General features: G+C 46.5%; 2 protein-coding genes across 13 annotated transcripts in view; both read right to left on the bottom strand.

Moving 5' to 3' along the window:
- Positions 1 to 2,137: 2,137 nt before the first annotated feature.
- On the bottom strand, positions 2,138 to 4,318 carry RPE (ribulose-5-phosphate-3-epimerase). The gene is made up of 6 exons (XM_061459039.1): positions 4,159 to 4,318; positions 3,972 to 4,051; positions 3,755 to 3,894; positions 3,332 to 3,466; positions 3,085 to 3,171; positions 2,138 to 2,692 (listed from the first exon to the last, which is right to left on the bottom strand). The coding sequence occupies exons 1-6, from the start codon at positions 4,296 to 4,298 to the stop codon at positions 2,570 to 2,572; spliced, it is 705 nt and encodes a 234-aa protein (XP_061315023.1). The 5' UTR covers positions 4,299 to 4,318; the 3' UTR covers positions 2,138 to 2,569.
- A 2,853-nt stretch (positions 4,319 to 7,171) lies between these two features.
- UNC80 (unc-80 homolog, NALCN channel complex subunit) overlaps positions 7,172 to 17,810 on the bottom strand; it is a 120,246-nt gene continuing 109,607 nt past the window's right edge. For 10 of the 12 annotated variants that reach the window (XM_061458904.1, XM_061458912.1, XM_061458958.1 and 7 more), the window contains 5 exons: positions 16,754 to 16,810; positions 10,634 to 10,715; positions 9,914 to 10,025; positions 8,533 to 8,747; positions 7,172 to 7,886 (listed from right to left, as the gene is read on the bottom strand). In XM_061458904.1, coding sequence (XP_061314888.1) covers positions 7,617 to 7,886; positions 8,533 to 8,747; positions 9,914 to 10,025; positions 10,634 to 10,715; positions 16,754 to 16,810 — 736 coding nt within the window. In that variant the 3' untranslated portion in view covers positions 7,172 to 7,616. The remainder of the gene's footprint in view (positions 7,887 to 8,532; positions 8,748 to 9,913; positions 10,026 to 10,633; positions 10,716 to 16,753; positions 16,811 to 17,810) is intronic. The other 2 variants (XM_061458948.1, XM_061459006.1) reach the window with 1 other exon arrangement.

Below are 17,810 nucleotides of genomic sequence, written 5' to 3'. Positions count from 1 at the left end.
CATTTTTTAAAGCCACTTCCATTCTGCTCCCTGCTGCTAGGAGGGTTTAAACGTTTCATCTCTGCATCCAGGACCTTAATGGAAAGTAAGTACAAACACAAACTTCTAAGCCCTATTAAAATTAAGTTCTGTGTGCATCTACTGCAGTGTTTTCTCTTGCTCAGGGATATGCTACACCACCCTGAGCAGCACATGCCCAAGAACAGCCTTACTAAGCTATCTTGGAGTTTCTTTTACCCTGTTTTCCCGTACAGACACATCACCCTGGACCACTTGAGCCCACATTACTCAACGTCAGAGCATGCTCCCCCTTGTTGCTGAAACTTACGAGAGTATTGCAACATCTAACAGGCCCTGGGGTTTATTTGGCCTTGTGCATACCATGCAAGCTGCTCTTGGTTTCCATGTCAGTGCTGGGCTGGGTCCTGCAGCTGTGGCACTTCCACTGTGGGTCACATTACTGAGGACAGTAATTACTTCTGCTAATGTATAGAGGCAAGAAACCAGAATAGTCTTAAGCATTAAAAGAACAAGTTATCATTACTGGTACTTCCATGGATGCTCTGCAGTCACCGATGGATTGAACCTTATGTGTGTAAACAGCTGCTGCACACACCTGGGTGGGATTTAGATGGAAAGAAGCAGTTGAGTAAGTTTAGTGTGTGTGTAAATTCTCCCTCTCACAGCACTCCTGACCTGAGAGCTCGTGGAAGTGCAAACCGCCAGATTAAAAACACAGTGATACAACCTGAAAGCAAATGTACCACAGGGGTCTGTGCTCAGACCAAAGCACAGTAATTAAGCACAGTAATCAATTACCAAAGCACAGTACCTTGGTTAACCAGCAGGACTTTGGGATGTCCCCTGTCCCCCTAACGAATTAGAGAAAACGGAAATGGTTTGATTACCCTTTCAGCCCAGTTTACGGCCAGCTGCAGGAGGCAAGCTACTACAGCTGTCCTGCTGCTTTCAATAGCATGAAAATAGCACTTCCACACCCTAAACTGTCATTTTCAGGGCCTGTTTGTGGCTGCTCGCCCTGCACATTAGATACCAGAGCCGGGCCTGTTTCTCTGTGGACAATGAATTAGACTCTACACAGGTTCCTTCCAGAGGTATGAATGACTGAACAGCCATTTGGACTATTACCTTTCCTAGCCAAGCTTTCTCTTGGCAAACCTCTTCAAAAAGATGTCTTCAGTGTAGTAGGTCCCAATGACTCCATTTTTCTTTTGCTAGTTCTCAAATGGGACATTTGTTCACCTAAACCACGACTGACCACACAGGAAAATGCAGCAGTTTAGCCATTTCAGACACTTCTCTACTGTTTGAACTAGCCCTAGCTCCTGCCACAAGGACAATACATTTGACTTTGGCCTTGTGGAAGTGCAACTGCCTGCAGCTCTTGAGCCACTTCCCCTAGGGCAGCAGAGGCAGACTGTTTGCAACCCTCCTGTAATGACAAGTTAAAGGGAAAAAGCACCATGCAGAATACCACCAACCATCAAAGGAGGCAGCAGACCTAATTAGAGCCATGGGAGGCAGGTCTGGTTAAAACGACCTGCTCAGCAATTCCTCTAGTGGCCTCTGCCCATTCCCATGCTCAAGCAGGCCAGGCTGTGAGGTCAGTACAAGCAATTTGAAGGTATGAGAACTATTTGGCTTCATAGTTAAGAGAAGCATTAAGCCTTTTGTAGAGCCATCTCCCTGTAGTGGTTTCAGCCTACATACACTGAAATCACTTGGTAGATAACATTACTGTACGTCACTACGTAAACTGTTTACTGAGGCACATACACAAACCCAGGAGCCTGGGGGTCGAAACAAGGGTTTGGGTTTTTTCCACCATCTGTAGGGTTTTAAAGCATCATTCCTCCGTGGAATCCAGTCACTGCCAGGGACTGCAGACACAGCTATCTAAACTGGTTAGCTCAAATATAAATAAGGACGTTATTTCCCACACTGTGACTGGCAAAGGATGCTTGTCTTAATGTAGTTGAGCGCTTCTAGGCAGTAAAACAAGACATAGGAATGTTTCTAGCAATGGTAGCATTTGTTCTGCCCTCTTAAACTGCATTTTTCCCAAACTTACTTATTCCCAAACCCACTCCCTTCTGACAATCAGCTAAAAGGACACTTACCACACCAAGGAAGGGGTGTTTAATGCAGAAGTGGAAAAGTTTTGTAGGAATGCACAGATCAAATACCAAATACAGACAGCAGAAGGCAGTTTTGATTAGTCTTCCACAAGAGAGACTGCTTGTGGTGATGCTACACTCTTCTAGCAAGCAAATAACTGACTGCAGTTTAGGTGAATCCAGTCAGTGTCCTAGGCTGTGCCTCCTCAGAATCATGAGACAGGTTCAAACCATTGCATTTCCAACCCTGAAACACAGCCAGAATGTTTTGCACTGCTGCTTGCTTCATTGCAGCGAGGGGATGATTCCTCTGTTGAGCAGCAGCACGTTTCCATAATCTATGTTCGGATGTTCATCCAGCCCTCCCTCACACGAGAAACAAGGGATCTCCTGCCTGCACAGAGCCTGCTGGAACACCGCTTGGGTGGGTCTCATCGATCCAGACAGCGCTTCTGAGCTGCTTCTGAACACACATTCCTTAGAAGATTGATCACAGATCTTGGATCTGCACTCTTCATAATGGCGCTGCCGGATACGATCATATTTGCACCTGCCTGAAAGACATCAAACACCCACTCAGTAACACGGAACAGATCCACTTCTGAAAGAGCTTCCTTGCTGTAGAACAGGTGGGACACAGGTAACATACCTCTACCTACAACCACAACCCGAGTCCAGAAAAGGGAACTTCCCCAAACAGGCAATTGCTTCATCATTGCTATTAACCCAAACACGCACTAAGCAACCAGCTTCAGGGGAGGCTTCAGTAGCTGCTATTAAAAAGGCACAAGACAGGACCACAGGAAAACACTGATCCTGTGTGCTTTGCTTTGCTGTTCCCTCTGAAACAGCTCACAGCCAAACCACAATTCCTCCTGAGCTTTACTTCCCAAGGGGAGTCTCTTAGCACAGCGACTGAGAACACTGCCCTGCATCAGCCTCTTACCTCTGCACACTTGTGGATGGTGTCGGGCCCAACTCCTCCATCCACTTCAATGTCCAGTGAGGGAAACTGAGTCCTCAGCCACTGAACCTGAGGAACAGCACAAAAAGGTTGACCCCGAGATCCACACTTGGCTGCTACAGTTACCTAGAGCTGCCTACGCACCTAAAATTTATTCACTTCCCCACTACACCCCATACTGTTAATGCCCTTTATGCTCAATAAATAAGGGAAGAGAAACTTAGCTGACCTTTGGCATCATGTCTTCCATGAATTTCTGCCCTCCGAATCCAGGCTCGACTGTCATCACCAAAGCCATGTCTATCTGATTGGCCCAGGGTGCCAAGTGCTCAACCGTGGTGCAAGGCTTGATTGCCAAGCCAACCTGCAGCAGAGGAGAGACAACTCCAAGTGCGCCTTAGGACGACAGCAGCACCGGCTTGAGCTCAGAATGGACTCCTAGGGAAACAATGATGTGTCTGCGCAAGCACGGGAAGCACAGGATGCTGGAAGTCAAGGCTCCTGATTGAAAACCAGCTTCATGCACAGTGTCGGGACTGCATCAGCCGCTCTCTGACCACCCAAAACTGCAGCGAGGGGTCTTTCATCGCCATAAACGCGGCTGTCGGCTGTGCTGCGCACAGTGTGCTGCTCCAGCCCCACCTCCCCTCACCTTCATCCCATTCTCGCGAATGTCCTTTATCAACGCTCCCGGGTTGTCCGTAGCTTCCAGGTGGAAGGTGTACTGGTTGGCGCCCGCCACAGCCATCGGCTTCACCCATTGCTCCGGCCTGGCCACCATCATGTGCATGTCTGGAGGAGGGGAGCAGAGCCGTGAGGCAGGGCGGCAGGCGGGCGGGGAGCCCCGTGTCCCCCCGGCAGCCCCTTACCAAAGAAGGGGTCCTGGCCCAGCTGCTTGCGCAGGCTCTCCACGACGGGGTGGCCGAAGGTGATGTTCGGGACGAAGTGTCTTGGGGCCGAAGAGAGAACACCCGCCACCGCCGGTTACCGCGGGCCGGGCCGGGCCGCCCCCCGGGCCGCTCCCCCCGGTCCCTCCCCGCCCGCCCCGGCCGTTACCCGTCCATGACATCGAGGTGCAGGTAGTCGGCCCCGCAGTCCAGCATGCGGCTGCACTCGGCGCCCAGCGCCGCCAGGTCGCTGTTGAGGATGGAAGGCCCGACTCGGCACCCCGACGCCATCGCTGCCGCCCCGCGCATGCGCCGCCGCGCTGCCTGATGGGACAGGGACGGGAGGGAGGAGGCGCGGTACCGCCCTGGCCGCCGCCATCTTGGGTGTTGTGGAGGGGGTGCAATGGGGGACGGGCGGATGGAGGGGCTCGGTCCCCCGCGGGCTCGGGGGCGGGCGCAAGGGCTCCAGATCCCCGGTTCCGTAGGCTCGTTCCCCGAATAAGTCGCCTTTGGCGCTTAGGAGGGCACACATCCCCCTCTCCCCCGGGTTTGAACTAGGGCGGGGGAAGCTTGGGGCAGTGGTTTAAGTTCCCAAGGACGTGCGTTCTGTCAGTCCTGAGGCAGCTCCAGGCAGCGGCACCCTCAGCGCCAGGCTGGGGCTGCCTGTAGCGGGGCGCGGGTGAGAGCCGGGGGGGTGAACGTTAACAAACGGTGCCTCGAACAGCACATGAAAGCCTGCTCCAGAAGCAGAGGAACGCGGCATTGCGCAAGAGGCTCAAACGCAGAACGCTGTCCTTTTGCCATCACTCTGTATTTAGTCCTCGGAACAAGGTTTGCATCACACGCTGAGGCGAGGGGACCGACACAGGGACGAGACGCGCGCAGCCCGGACAAGTGTTGGACATGACATGCGCTTAAGGCCTCTAACACTAGTTAAGCAGCATCCTTTGTCTTGACAGCAGAAACACACCAGTTCTGTCACAAAGACACTGGGGCAGAGCAGGAAACCAGCCCGAGTACACTGTATGCACCTCATGAGTACAGTAGTAAGTGCAACCGATAGCGGAGTAAAGCACAAGAGAGAACAGGCTGACTGTTCCACCTCAACACTCGTCCAACACAACCAAAGCCACCTGCACAGCCACCTGAATCAAACAGAATTACAGAGTATTACATCACTGATAAGCTGCGCTGATTTCTAGCAGGGTAGACATTAAAAAGAGGCATTACAGTTCTTGCTATGGCTTACCACTATGGATTCACCAGTGTGAGAAACCTGGATGGAAACAGGTATTACATAGACTGAATTAATGAAGGAAATCACAGTTACTTTGTTATGGTTAGAGTGGAGTAACCATGGTGAGGTTTCATTAGGGAAGATGCTTCCCTCTCAGTTTCAGCAGCAAAGGTCACTATCAAATGCACCACGCGTTCCCTATGTGTTGTGCCTGAAACACTCCTCCCTGCACGACTGCCAGCATCCAGCCTACCTGGGATCTGAAGGTGAAGCTGTTTTCCCCCATTGGTGCGTCACTGGCACTAATAAAACTCAGCATCTGGAATCTAGCTGTTCTGGGCGCAAGCTCCAGGCTAGGAGCAGCTCCAAGCAGTCTCTATGTAGGTGGTGCTGAGGAGCTAAGCAGTACAGTGTGTTTCGGTCAGCATACAAAGTGGTTTGTCATTGAGGACACTGCCATCTTCACCTCACCATCGCTCTGACAGAACCATGGTCACGTTAGGTTGCATTAGTGCCCCATCAAAAATGCATATATGGTGGTACAAGTGGTGCCTTTTCAGCCCTGCTCTTCCCAAGAGGTGCTGGGAATCTCCGTCTCTCCCCATTGCAGAGGGAGCAGAGCATGCTCAACACCCCCAAGCCTGGGGGAAGGATGGCTTTTGCTACCTTCAGCGGTGTAATGTACATTAGTTCCCTCCTCAGGCTGGTGTGCACAGCTCCTGGCCCCTCTGAGCATTTGGTAAGGCAGCACATCCCGAAGGCTCCATGGGTTTCAGCAGGCTCAGACCTGCTGTCAGGTGTGTAGTTACGTTTCCACGCACACCAGTAACAACTGCATGCTGCACTACAGCAGTGAGGCAGTGGCTTGTATGGCAGTATTTTAAACAGCTGAGCTGTAGAAGAGAGACGTCCTTTCTATGGAGAGTCCTTTGTATGGAGATGGACAGGAGGGTATCATTCTGTCTCCTTAGTAAAGGTGGTTTATGATGTGTGTGTCCAAATTACAAGCTCTTGGGAACCAGACTGGCAGTTAGCACATTTCATCTCAGGATGATCTGAAGCATTTTCCTCGGCACGATAATGCCATGATTACAAACTCGGGCTCTTCTAACGTAAGCTGCAAAGGGCAGGACGTGATTCCCAAAGCCCAGGGTAACTTTGGGCATTGCTTATGATTTCATGGTTTGTTTCGCAGCTGTTGTGCAGTTTGCCTGTAAGCAGCTAGTGGCTAAAATCACATTCCAGTGTAATTCCATGATGCTGCAGCATAGCCCATAACTCAGCAGTGACTTCAGCTGATCCCCCATGAGGATCTCCACCTACGTATAAACATTACATAGATATATATCTAATACTTTGCAGCCATGAATGTTACGTACATAAAATGGAACCTTTTGAAATACAATCTCAACATGCCAAAAATAGATTCTTTCATCAAGTTTCTGCCCTGCAATAGCCATCTTTTGTTTACAATGTACATATATATTTATGTATAGGAACATGAAAATACCATATATAAATATTTACTTTAAACCCCTATAGCTAAGTACATAGGCCAGCATCCATGGAGCAGTTGCTAGGTACCGCAAGGTCCACCCATTCCAGATGTGGTTTCTTGGGTGTTTTTGAAGCTGTGGAGATGAATTACTCAGTACATTTAAGCAGGACAGCATGGGCTATTTATACCATCTGCAGGCCACTTACCCCCATCTCTTATCTGCGCACAGCACGTGCATTCCTTCTTATGTATGTGCCCTATTTAGTTTTACAGAGCAAATATTTTTGTAGCACAGTCTTAGTGGAATGAAACCGGCAGACAAAAGCAAACTCAACTAAAGTCTGCAGTGCCAAAAACCAACAACAAAACAGGTCTAATTGCTCCATGGTGCTTATCATTGCTCTGCAAGTTAGAAACAATGATTCCAGGCTTGCAAAAATCAATCTCTGATACTTTTTCATCACTGTTTTCACTGTCAGTACCAAGGTGTCAGAGCCTTGAATTCAGTCACTGTATAGCCCTCCTCTCAAAACCACTACAAAAATAAACCTTGGGCACAATCTCAAGAGAGGCTTCTCTTCTGTCTCATACAGTACAACAGCTTGCTGTTCACAGTGCATGGCTGCCAAGGCAAGGTTTTATGGACCACGTATTTGCCCAGACACCCCTACCCTGAGAATCTGCTAAAAATTCTCTGTTCCTGTGGCCTTGCCTTGAACTGAAATAGATTTCACCAACAGGAATTTGCCAGTCTATAGCAAGCAGCTGACGGCTATTTTCTGCTTTTGGATAATAAAGTGCTCTTGTTTTAGTTAGTTACTAGTTACCAGGGAACTCAAAGGAGAAGGTGCCGCTTTCCCTTCCTCCTCCCACTGCTGCACTTCCCCAGGAGTTAGACATGAGATTCGTCCAGGTCAACATCAGTCTCCCCAAGCTCCACATTCGTGAAGCTGAAGTGAGTGGCCAGCAAGGGGTTCTCCATGCCGTTGTCCTCGCTGATGTGAAGGACAGTGTCCCCGTGGTGCAGCAAGCTGGTGGTCTCCAGGCCAGCGTAGTCCTCGGAGTCGGAGAGCTGGGTGGGTGGAGTGCTTTGTGCTGTTGTTGGCCGGGATTCCAAGCCCTCCTCTTTCTCCTTCTCCTTCTCAGCAGGAAGTGTCTCGCTCTGCAATTGAGGAAAGCCCATGGTCAGGCTGAGAGAATGTGGGAGGGAGCCGGGGAAAAAAAGCAATGGAACTTCTATAAAGTATTTTCTCAGTCAGAAATACTTTTTACCATAAAGGGCCAGGCACGTACAGATTATAAATGCCTAAAAGTTTGCTGTAATGATGTATTTTTGCTGATGAATCAAATCTGTGGCAGTGATCAGAAAGGTTAATCTGATTTCAGTCATTAACACTGCCTCACTGCATGTTTTTTAGTGTAGACGGGTGCCTTTAATTTGTTCATAGCAAAGGACACAACCCCCAAACGCACGAGATGTGTGTATATCTGGTGTATAAAAATGATATCAATGACACTAACATCTTGAAGGGATGACTGTGACTGCCCCTGTACTGTCCTCACTGGTGTCCAACACACACAGCAATTGGACAAGCAGTTTCTTTTGAAATACAATGATTTTGCTGAAAGAGCCCTGAGGTTTTGAAGAAGTCCTTCCTTTAGGATGCATTTCTCAGAGAGCAAGCTGTCAAAACCTGCTGATGAACAGTCGCACTGGTGGGCAGGTCCAGAAGGACTGCTCTGTGTGACAGGAAGATGGAAAGGGAGGATGCAGGACAGGCAGGCTATGGCAGTGTCAGTCACGTTACCTGGCCCGTGCTCTGGCTGTGGAGAAGATCAGCTACAACGATGGCAGGTGAAGAGGTGAGCACAGGCTGGCCTGGTGGGTCCTGCTTGCTGGGCTCCTGGGGGCTGCTGCGGCTGCACCCGGGCTGCTGGGCTGCCGGGGCCGGTGTGGTCCCTGGGGAGGCTGCTGGTGCCTCAGGCTGCGCCTCAGTGAAGGTCACTGACCGCTTCTGCTCTGCTGAGGGTAGAAAGCAGAGTATTAAAACCAAGTATTAAATATAATACAAATATATATGTAAATATATATTCAATATAAATACAAATCGAGTATTAAAATGCTGCAGTTTGGAAAGGAAAACACAAGAAGAGGAGAAAGAATCCCTGGAGTTGTTACAGCTAAGAGAAGATGCATGATTCACTCCATCTTTATAAGCTGTCTAATTGGAGTGTAATCTAAAAGCCTTTTATCCCAGGCTTTCTCTAAAGCCACAGCAAGAGTCAGGGATCACCTCAGGACTAGTCACCCTACCTATCTTTGTCATGGCTTGGTGAGGTAAATGCCACCCATAACATCTCTCCATCCCAGAAGAATATACTGAACTGAATTCCCATGTGAGTTAGGCATTTCTGCCCTCAACTATACATGGAAAGCTGAGTTGTGAATATATAAGGGAGTTGCCCAGGGTTTTGCAGGAAATTGGAGAAGAGGGCAACTGATTGCCCCCGATTCCTGCAGACTGAGTCTGCTATCTGGGAGTAACAGAACAGCACAGAGTGAAGGCAGCTAGGCTAACTTACAAGTAAAACTGATATCCCTGCTCCGGCTCTTAATTATGTTGGATCAATTTTTCTGTTTCAGACACCTCCAACAGTGCCCCAGCACAGTCCTGGCTGAGTTAGAAACGTAGGAAGTTCTCAAGCACCCTATGCTCTTCAAGCTGTTTCCTCCAAAGTTAACTGCTCACCTCAGATAGTTCAGAATACAGCCCCCTGCTCTGCTTGGCAGTGCTGACTCCTGGGAGTGTATGGCAGGGACTAGAAGAGTCCTCCATTCGGTTCCATGTACAACCTGTAAGGCTCTGCATTGCTGAGCTTATAAATGATAGGAAATTTCCTTCTTTCTACTACTCTCAATAGCAACTTCAAACATTCTCTCAATGCAACACATGGCAATTCACCATCCACGTGCAGTTTCACCTTGAAAACCTTTGGAGAAACCATCCAAGTGTTTTGAGGGGGTGATTTTCTGATAGGATATCCACTTACAGCAATAAAGGATGAAACTTCTGGGACTTCACTTTCATACAGGCTACTAACATCATGGTACCTTTTCCTGTAAGCTAAACCAACACCACAGGTATCTACTTTCAGACATCAAGTTGTGGGTATGCAGCACTGCCCTACCGCTAGGTTTGGGCTTGGGCTGGATGCTGCGCCGCGTGGTTGACAGTCGAGCTCCATGACGGCTGCGAGGTTCAGTCTGAGTTTTCTGACGTGACAGCAGTGGTCGTCGAAGCTGAACAATGGAGGACAGAGTTAAGCTGATGTATGTTCACATGTTACACAACTGCTCCTCTGTAAGGGGAACACATCGCCATTGGATGGGGCTTGGAGCAACCTGCTCTAGTGGAAGGTGTCCCTCCCCATGGTAGGGGGTTGGAACTGGATGAGCTTTGAGGTCCTTTCCAACCCAGACTGGTCCTTGATTCTATGACTGTTTATTCCTCTAGATGGTCCATTCACTCTGCTTTTGACAGATACTACATTTTACGGTGTCCGTGGCTCAGACATCTCCTTCATACGAACTTGGTTTTGTGCCTTTTCAGTTTCAATACTGAATGCAATGCAATGCAGATCGTGTGACCATCATTTGATTTAGGAAAATAATAATAAACCAGTTTGCAGGGGAAAAGATTGTGGAATTCCAAACAAAGTGCACCTCCTCTCTTAGGAATTTGTCACAGCTACGACTTGTGCTGTGGTTCCTGCTGACTCAATGGACTGCACTACTGTATCACAGATCAGGTAAAAGGGACATGTCACAGCCACAAACCACTTCAAAACAGACACAGAAAACCAAACCTACTCAAGGAGAAAAAGTTTATCCACTCCCCATGTTCTCACCTGCCGCAGGCCTCTCTTCCGCCCCAGGGGCTGCTGCAGGAGAAGGTTCTGCTGTCCTGGCTCGCTCTGCACGCTTGCCACCCTGTGAGATGGTGACAGCATTAGGCCAAGTGCAGAAGCACCGTGTATACCTAGCAGGTGTCCTGGCAATCGTGACTCAAATAAATCTGTAAATAAACCAACCACTAATGGCACAGTCACTTCAAAGAGCAATACTGCCTTTGAAGAATGGGGGGATGTGTCTATTGGGTTGTGGCTTCTGGGGCTTAGGAAATGGTGGGAGGTGGAGTCATGGTATTCAGGATGTGGCCACGCACAGGTAGCGTCCAAAGATAAATAACTGCAAATTTCAGTTTTCAGTCATTGATTGATGCATCCCACTGAGCAACACTCACTTGTCTGCATCCTTTGCCACAGCCATTAAAGGCAAGAATATCGGATCCTAGCTCAAAAGCCTTTTTGTTTGTTTTTCCTTTTTCAAGGATGATGTCGTAAAAGCAGTTTTTTGTTTCCTCCCAAATAGACTCCACAGCCTCAGCACAATTTTGTCATCTGGGTTTAATTTCAATTTAAGTCAACAAACAAAAAACAAACACAAAGTGACAAAGGATCCATTCACATAATGGATGCATGAGTTATGCGAACAAGGCCCCACACTCAACACTTGCAGCCTTAAGTCCTTCTGTGGCTAACAAACAGAAAAGACAAGTAAATGTAAATTATATGTATAGGTATAAACACAGCTTTTTAGGTTTTAATGTCTTGGTACAAGTTATCTGAAAATCTGCAGTAAAAGAATCTTTAGCAATAAAACATACCCAGCTACATACCATCTCATCCTACCATTCAACTGACCAGTTCATCTACTTACTATCAGATTACCATCCTTCCTTCATTTATATCAAAGCACTGTATTCCTCAAAACAGTTCCAAATAGGTCATTTAGCAGACAGTGGTCACAGAACACGTTAGCTGAATGAACTATGTCTGAGAGACATATGGTTACAATAGCAACTAACATTTAAGATGGACTTTTAAATCAGGCAGCTGCTCTTCTGGGACAGACTGGAATCCACTGAGCCACACATCCTAGTTAAGCAACTTCCAGCTATATCTGGTGTGCATTGTTGAAGATTCAGTGTCACCACCCATTTTGCCTTTGGCCTGCATTTATCTAAAGGAAAACAACGTTCTTTTCTCTAGCTGTATTCCTTGGATCATCCTTGAGATGCTCAGTACCACCATCAGAGTGAAGATTTATCACCTGACCTTACAGGAGTGGAGGAAGAAGACAAACCTAAGAACATGGCCAGACAAGACGTGGAGGATGTCCATGAAGAGGCTTAAAAAGTTCTGTCTCCTGGACAGTTCATTCTTCGCTTTGGTAGAAGCTATTGCCCTTAGAAGGTTTTGTGGAACAGAACTTCCTGGTCTGCTCTGGGTCAAAGTCAGGTTACCTGACCTATTCCTTCTTCCCTTATCAATTTAAACTGAAGCCAGACTTTGCACTAAACCATATGCATGTGTTTCTATCAGCTCTACAGGGGAGACAGTGGGCGACACCAAGGAGAGAGGTGTCCCAAGACCATGAAGCTGTTTCTGTTCTGTCTGATTACAGCCTAATAATCCTCGGCATGCCCTCAGGAGCCTCACCACAGCTGCACTGGCTTGGAAAAGCTTCAGCAAGCTCAAAGCCAGAACAAACAAGATGTATCTGAGCCCTTCTTAACTCAGACAGCTCTTCCAAATGAGATCACTAGTCCCTGGAGCATATTTTTCAGCTTTTATGTAGGGTATTGACATGATTTACATACGGAGCATCCTAAACATCAAGCAAGCGTCCGCCTATGAATAAGCAGAGTCCTCAAAGTTACTTCCTCTTAGCAGGACTGTGTTCTTGACCCAGACAATGACTGCAGCACATGTGACTGGTAGGTTCAGAAGCAATACATCATTCCTTATCAAAGCAAAAAGAGTGTGCTTATGTTACTGTTTAGATTTGTGATCCAGGCTACCTGAAATTACAGCTTGTACCATTTTCTTAATCTGCTTCTAGGATTCCATAAAAAATTTATTCCTCTGAATCTGAAGAAGTTTTTTGAGTAGTTCCCATGAATTACATAGGAATTAGCTGGGGAAGGCCTTGGAAAAAACATTTTCTATTACAATAGATTTTGAGAATACTGTTGCGATTTCTGAGGAAGGAACAGTAACTCTTAGTTCTATGAGTGAGGAGCAGAAAGACTCTACAATGGTTTTCATTCACCACTACAATGTTTTGGAAACAAACTCATTTCACATGCATCATGAGAACACTTTGAAAAAGTCATTAGATAGAGGAAGTACGTGGACTGCATGAGGGCATGGAGGCTATACATGAGGAAGAAAATGATTCCCATGGGGTAATCTGAAGGCAAACAATAGATGAGCAAAAGAAAGGTTGGACTTTGTATCTTCCTGCTGGAATCTGGGATTTTCAGCCTGGCGCATATCATAAATGAAATGAGTTTAGTGATCTGGTGGATGTTTGTTTCCAGTACTGAATCATTACACAAATTGGTGTACTTTGGGATGATCTGAGGAGCTGGTTGCAGGTATCTGCTGCAGGCAAATGGTGGACCTGAGAGCAGCCAAGCTCTGCAGAGCTGCCTGCGCACAGCATAGTCCTGCTGTGGCTGTCTTTTTGCCTTCTATCCCAAATTTTGGAGAAGGGAAGGAAAGGGAGGATCATAAAGGCCACCCATTTCAGATGAGTGACTGAATTTTCATATCTAACCTTTCACTTCAGGAGTATTTGTGAGGGTTTCTTTTCACATCAAGGAACAGCACTACTGATCTTGTTTCCATGAAAGTCAGTGTGGCAGGCAGTCTGTTGGCTCTGTGGAGCTCTCCATTCCTCCCTCCCTTTCTTATTTTCTGTATTTCCTTGTTTACCAGACCTGACCAGGAGTCTACTGGTTTTCTGTGGGACCCAATCAAGGAACATTGAATCAAATGCCATTTCAGCCCTCCTGTAGCAATGTGATCATTAAGGATTTTTCTGCAGTACATAAACCAGATTCATTTGGGAATAATGAACCAGAATGTTTTCCTGCCCAACACAAAAGATGCTCTGTCACTCTCTGAGTACCTGCCAGGGGTTTTACCTTCACAGTAGTGTTACATAGTTAGGGCAGAGACAGGTGAGCAAAAGATTGAACCAACCCAACTTTGTGGAAGCATGTTGCCAGCACTACAAGAAATGACAACCAGTGCAATCACACAGTGGGGGCTAGAAGAAACTTGTCAGGTTGGCCATTATGGTAAGTGATGCTCCTGGTTTACAAGAAGCCGTGCAGCAAAAAAAAAACATAAAAAGAAAGAACCAAGAAAAACCAAAAATAGAGACAAAGGGAGCAAGGAGTTTACATGTCTGTTAAACAGATGTACATGCTTGTCACACCACTATGGTAGAACACACACACTTTGTGTCCCAGGACACAGGTTAGTGGACAAAGGCCAGGGGAGTATGGGTTAAAATGTAGGTGGACTCCAGCTCTTGTATTCCCAGACACATCCTCACTCAGTCAGTGTTAGAGCTGCTACACTTGCCCTGGCAATATGAATTCACTGTTTTTCCCTATTAGGCACCATTAAACTAAAGCATAACAACAAACATTAAAGGGAAACATGTTTGTGCAACAGATTTCCATTACAATGACTTCTCATTCTTCTTTCTGCTTTGGGAAAATATCCTCTCCTCTCAGATTGTAACCACAACAAATCACAGTGCTGGACACATATGCTTCTCAGCCCCATATACCCCATGCTATCCGTTCACTTCTGAGCACATATATGCTATCCCCTTCCTGTCTTCTCTGCTTTTCTCCATGGCTGGCTCTAATTGCTATAGAACAAAGGGAAACAGACTTTATTCTTTTTCTGTGTTTGTCACTATTTATTTCATTTAAAACTCCTACCTTCCATAAGGGTCTACTGTCCACATGATTTATTTCTTTATGCCAGTTATGACTAAACATCAGCTTTTGAATTCAGAAGGCAATCCTAAACAGTTGTTATCATTGTGCTCCAGCTGAAATCAAAATTTTATAAGAAAAACCCAAGCCTGCTTTATTCAAATCTAGTGTTCCTGATTATAATTAATATTAATTCTCCTGAATAACATTAATTCTGTCCTATGATCCCCACAGCACAATAATCTCCTATAATGTCTGCTTTATTACTTCTGTCCTTTAGAGGAGGAATCCAATTTGCACATTTAACAACACAGCTAAAACATCTTTTCCTTCCTCACGGAATTCTAGTGGAGCCTTTCCATAAAAGTTTGCAGTATTTCCCTATCTTCTAAGGCTCCTTCTAACGCTTTTCAGCCCTGATGTCCCTGCTTCAGATGCTTTCATACGTATCCTTGAAAACAATAATAAACCTCAATAGATGTGATTCCCAGGTACCCTGGTCACCTTTTTGCCTAAGGAAATCTCTGTTCCATTGAGCAGGGTGGACGAGAGCGTCCTAGTCCTGAGCAAAAATGTATGTGACAGAAATGAGTAGGAACCCACTGTACAGCTGATTTCAGGATTCAAACTAAACTATTGCGTTTGAACTCACCTCATTTGAACTCTCATTTGAAGTCAGCCTCACCTTTATTAGGAGTGAACCCCCCTATTTAACAAGATCAAAACATTTCAAAGTCAACACTGATCTAACCTGGTATCAGATCATTAAGGCTTCAACTCAGATACAGACCTTCTCCTTTGTCATCCTCCTCAATTGTAGTTAGGTTTTAGCTCTATTTAAAGAATGGCACTTAACTTCCTCAGCTGAATGACTTCTGTCCTCTTTTGGCCCAAACACATGCTTGCATGACCATGCAATCCATTTTACTTTATCACAAAGCCAGACAACAATATTCCTGCCTCTGCCAACAAGCCAATGTCTTTTCCGAACACCACTCCTACAGCAGCACCAATGAGAGACCGATCTGCCAAAGCAGGATTCACACACACAAAGACACCATGAATTATGGGATGATCTCACTGACACCACCAATGATAAACTCTCCATTTGTCTGCCAAGAAGAATGAACAAACAAAGCAGCCTCTCCCCACCCCAGAAGGTCACTACTGATAGCTAAAACCAAGCTAACAGAATAGAAACCATTCACACAAATGCCCTTCAACATATTCACCTCTTCAGCTGGTGTGGTGAAGTAAGGAAATAGTTTGTTACCCTCCTAGTTGCCAGTGTAAGGGCCATGTTCTTCTGGAAGGAAACAGAGATGCTCTTGGGACTAATGACAGCTCTCTGACCTCCTGAGGATGGGTTGTGAGGTGCAAGCCCAGCAGCAGGGCAGTAAGGGGGATTATCATCACTGAGCTGGCTGTTAAAGGTGCAGACATCCCTTCTAAGCTCACTCCTGGCCCCTTTGACAAGGCACAGCCTTACCAGTGTTTGCATACAAACTCCCCTGTCCATGAGCCATGGGGAGCAGCTAGACTTGAACTCCAGTCCTGACAGAGCAATTTTAAATATGTATTAATGGTGTTCACCTCCAAGCTTTCTAAGGTGTCATTTGAGAATTGGAAACACTGTAAAACTAACAAGTATTACTGTAAAGCATCCACAGAGAACTGTATTCCACAGGACTTACCATAATTAATTTTATTAGCGGACGTTAAAGAACACAGCTTGATATTAAGTCTTTTGTGGTGACAGCATTGTGAGATGAATGGAAAAACAGATGCCTCTGTTTTATATAAGCTTCCAGACTAATGCCTATAACAGGCTACAGCTAATGCCTTGAGGATAATCTTTCTCATGCCTTTCAAGGAATTGCTAAAGAATGGGAAAACCCTGAGGCTAGCCAGCCAGACCACTGCTTCACTTGCTACAGCTTTTTCTTTTCCCTTCTACTACCCCTTACCCTCCTCAAAGTTACTGGCAATCAAAACTGAAAACTGAAGGTGGGTTGCTACACCTTTGACTTGCAGGCCTGAATATCAATGAGCCACAAGAGACAGAGATGGAGAGAGCAACAAAAGGTGAGGGGAAGAGACAGAGATTGGAAACGGCTTGTTTCCCAGCACACACACTGACAGACAGGTAGTGTTAACACTGTACCTAGAGAGGCTGCCCTCAGTGGCCAGGCTCGGGGAGTCATCGAGGACATTAGGTTCACTGCAGGAGGGGCAGGGAGATTAAGAATTTAGGAAAAGAAAATGCAAAAAAGCATGCGACTGTCTGTTTTCAAGGGAAAAATACAGCAACGGAATAAAGTCAAAAAAGGACGGTAACATTAACTGGTATCGCACGCTCAACAGCACACCTATGACTCAGAGGAGCTGAGAGAACATCTGGTAACAGGAGCAGTCTTGAGAGGGGGTTTACACTGCCTGGAGACTTCTACATCTCCCCTGAGAACTGGGGAGCCGAGAAGTTTGGTAGGATGGGTTTCCACAGGAAACAAGGGCAGGGAACTATTTTCAAAGCCATTTTCCTGCAGCATTCTCATTTATTTCGGTTCTATTTACTTGCAGCTTCATAGAAAGGTTTTTTCTTCCCCCTGCCCCATGAGCCACTTCTTCCTGAGGGAGGGCTGAACTACCTCCCATGAGCTATAGACCACTCTCCTAGTACAACTCTAAGGATAAACATCTGGAAAACAAGGTCTCGTAGTGCAATGAAACTGTAAGTAAACAGCTGGTGTGGATCCCGACAAACCAGTACACAATCACTTTGCTTTCCTACACCTCAGCCATTCGGGCAGAAACAGCCTTCTCAGTCCATAGGGAAAACATGAAAGAAAGGAAGCAGTCTGCTGGGTTACCAGCAGGAAAGCAGTAATAATATTACTTAACATTAATTAGTTGACATCTGTGAGGCAGGCTGAAAGCTCAGAGAGCATCCATAACTAAAAAGGGCATGATGCTGTGGACTTTGATTATGCCTACTGAGCTTGTAGTTTCCCTACGAAGACGAAAAACAATTGTCCTGGCATACCATGCACTTAAAAAGCAGAGAGCAAAGCTCTGTTGTAATTACAGTATTTCTTTCCTCAGCATCACCATGACGCGGGATTGCACAAAGCAAACACTGCTGTCAGTCAGCTGTGACTCTTGGGAAGTTTTTGCATTGAAGATGGTAGTGAAAGATTCAGGAAAATGCAGCCTTGCATGTT

The sequence above is a fragment of the Pezoporus flaviventris genome, unplaced genomic scaffold, assembly GCF_033815535.1.
Source record: "Pezoporus flaviventris isolate CSIRO_AGI_PZ_B2104156 unplaced genomic scaffold, CSIRO_AGI_Pfla_v1 ptg000001l, whole genome shotgun sequence".
NCBI lineage: Eukaryota > Metazoa > Chordata > Aves > Psittaciformes > Psittacidae > Pezoporus > Pezoporus flaviventris.
Note: the sequence above shows the minus strand (reverse complement) of the source record. Positions and strands in the feature narration are given on the sequence as shown.

Excerpts from the sequence above, each read along its gene's own strand:
- RPE (XM_061459039.1), bottom strand. The coding sequence starts at position 4,298 with ATGCGCGGGGCGGCAGCGATGGCGTCGGGGTGCCGAGTCGGGCCTTCC. Across the intron at positions 3,467-3,754 it reads TTCGCGAGAATGGGATGAAG|GTTGGCTTGGCAATCAAGCC; the intron begins GTGAGGGGAGGT and ends CCTCTGCTGCAG. Across the intron at positions 2,693-3,084 it reads CCATCCACAAGTGTGCAGAG|GCAGGTGCAAATATGATCGT; the intron begins GTAAGAGGCTGA and ends GATGTCTTTCAG.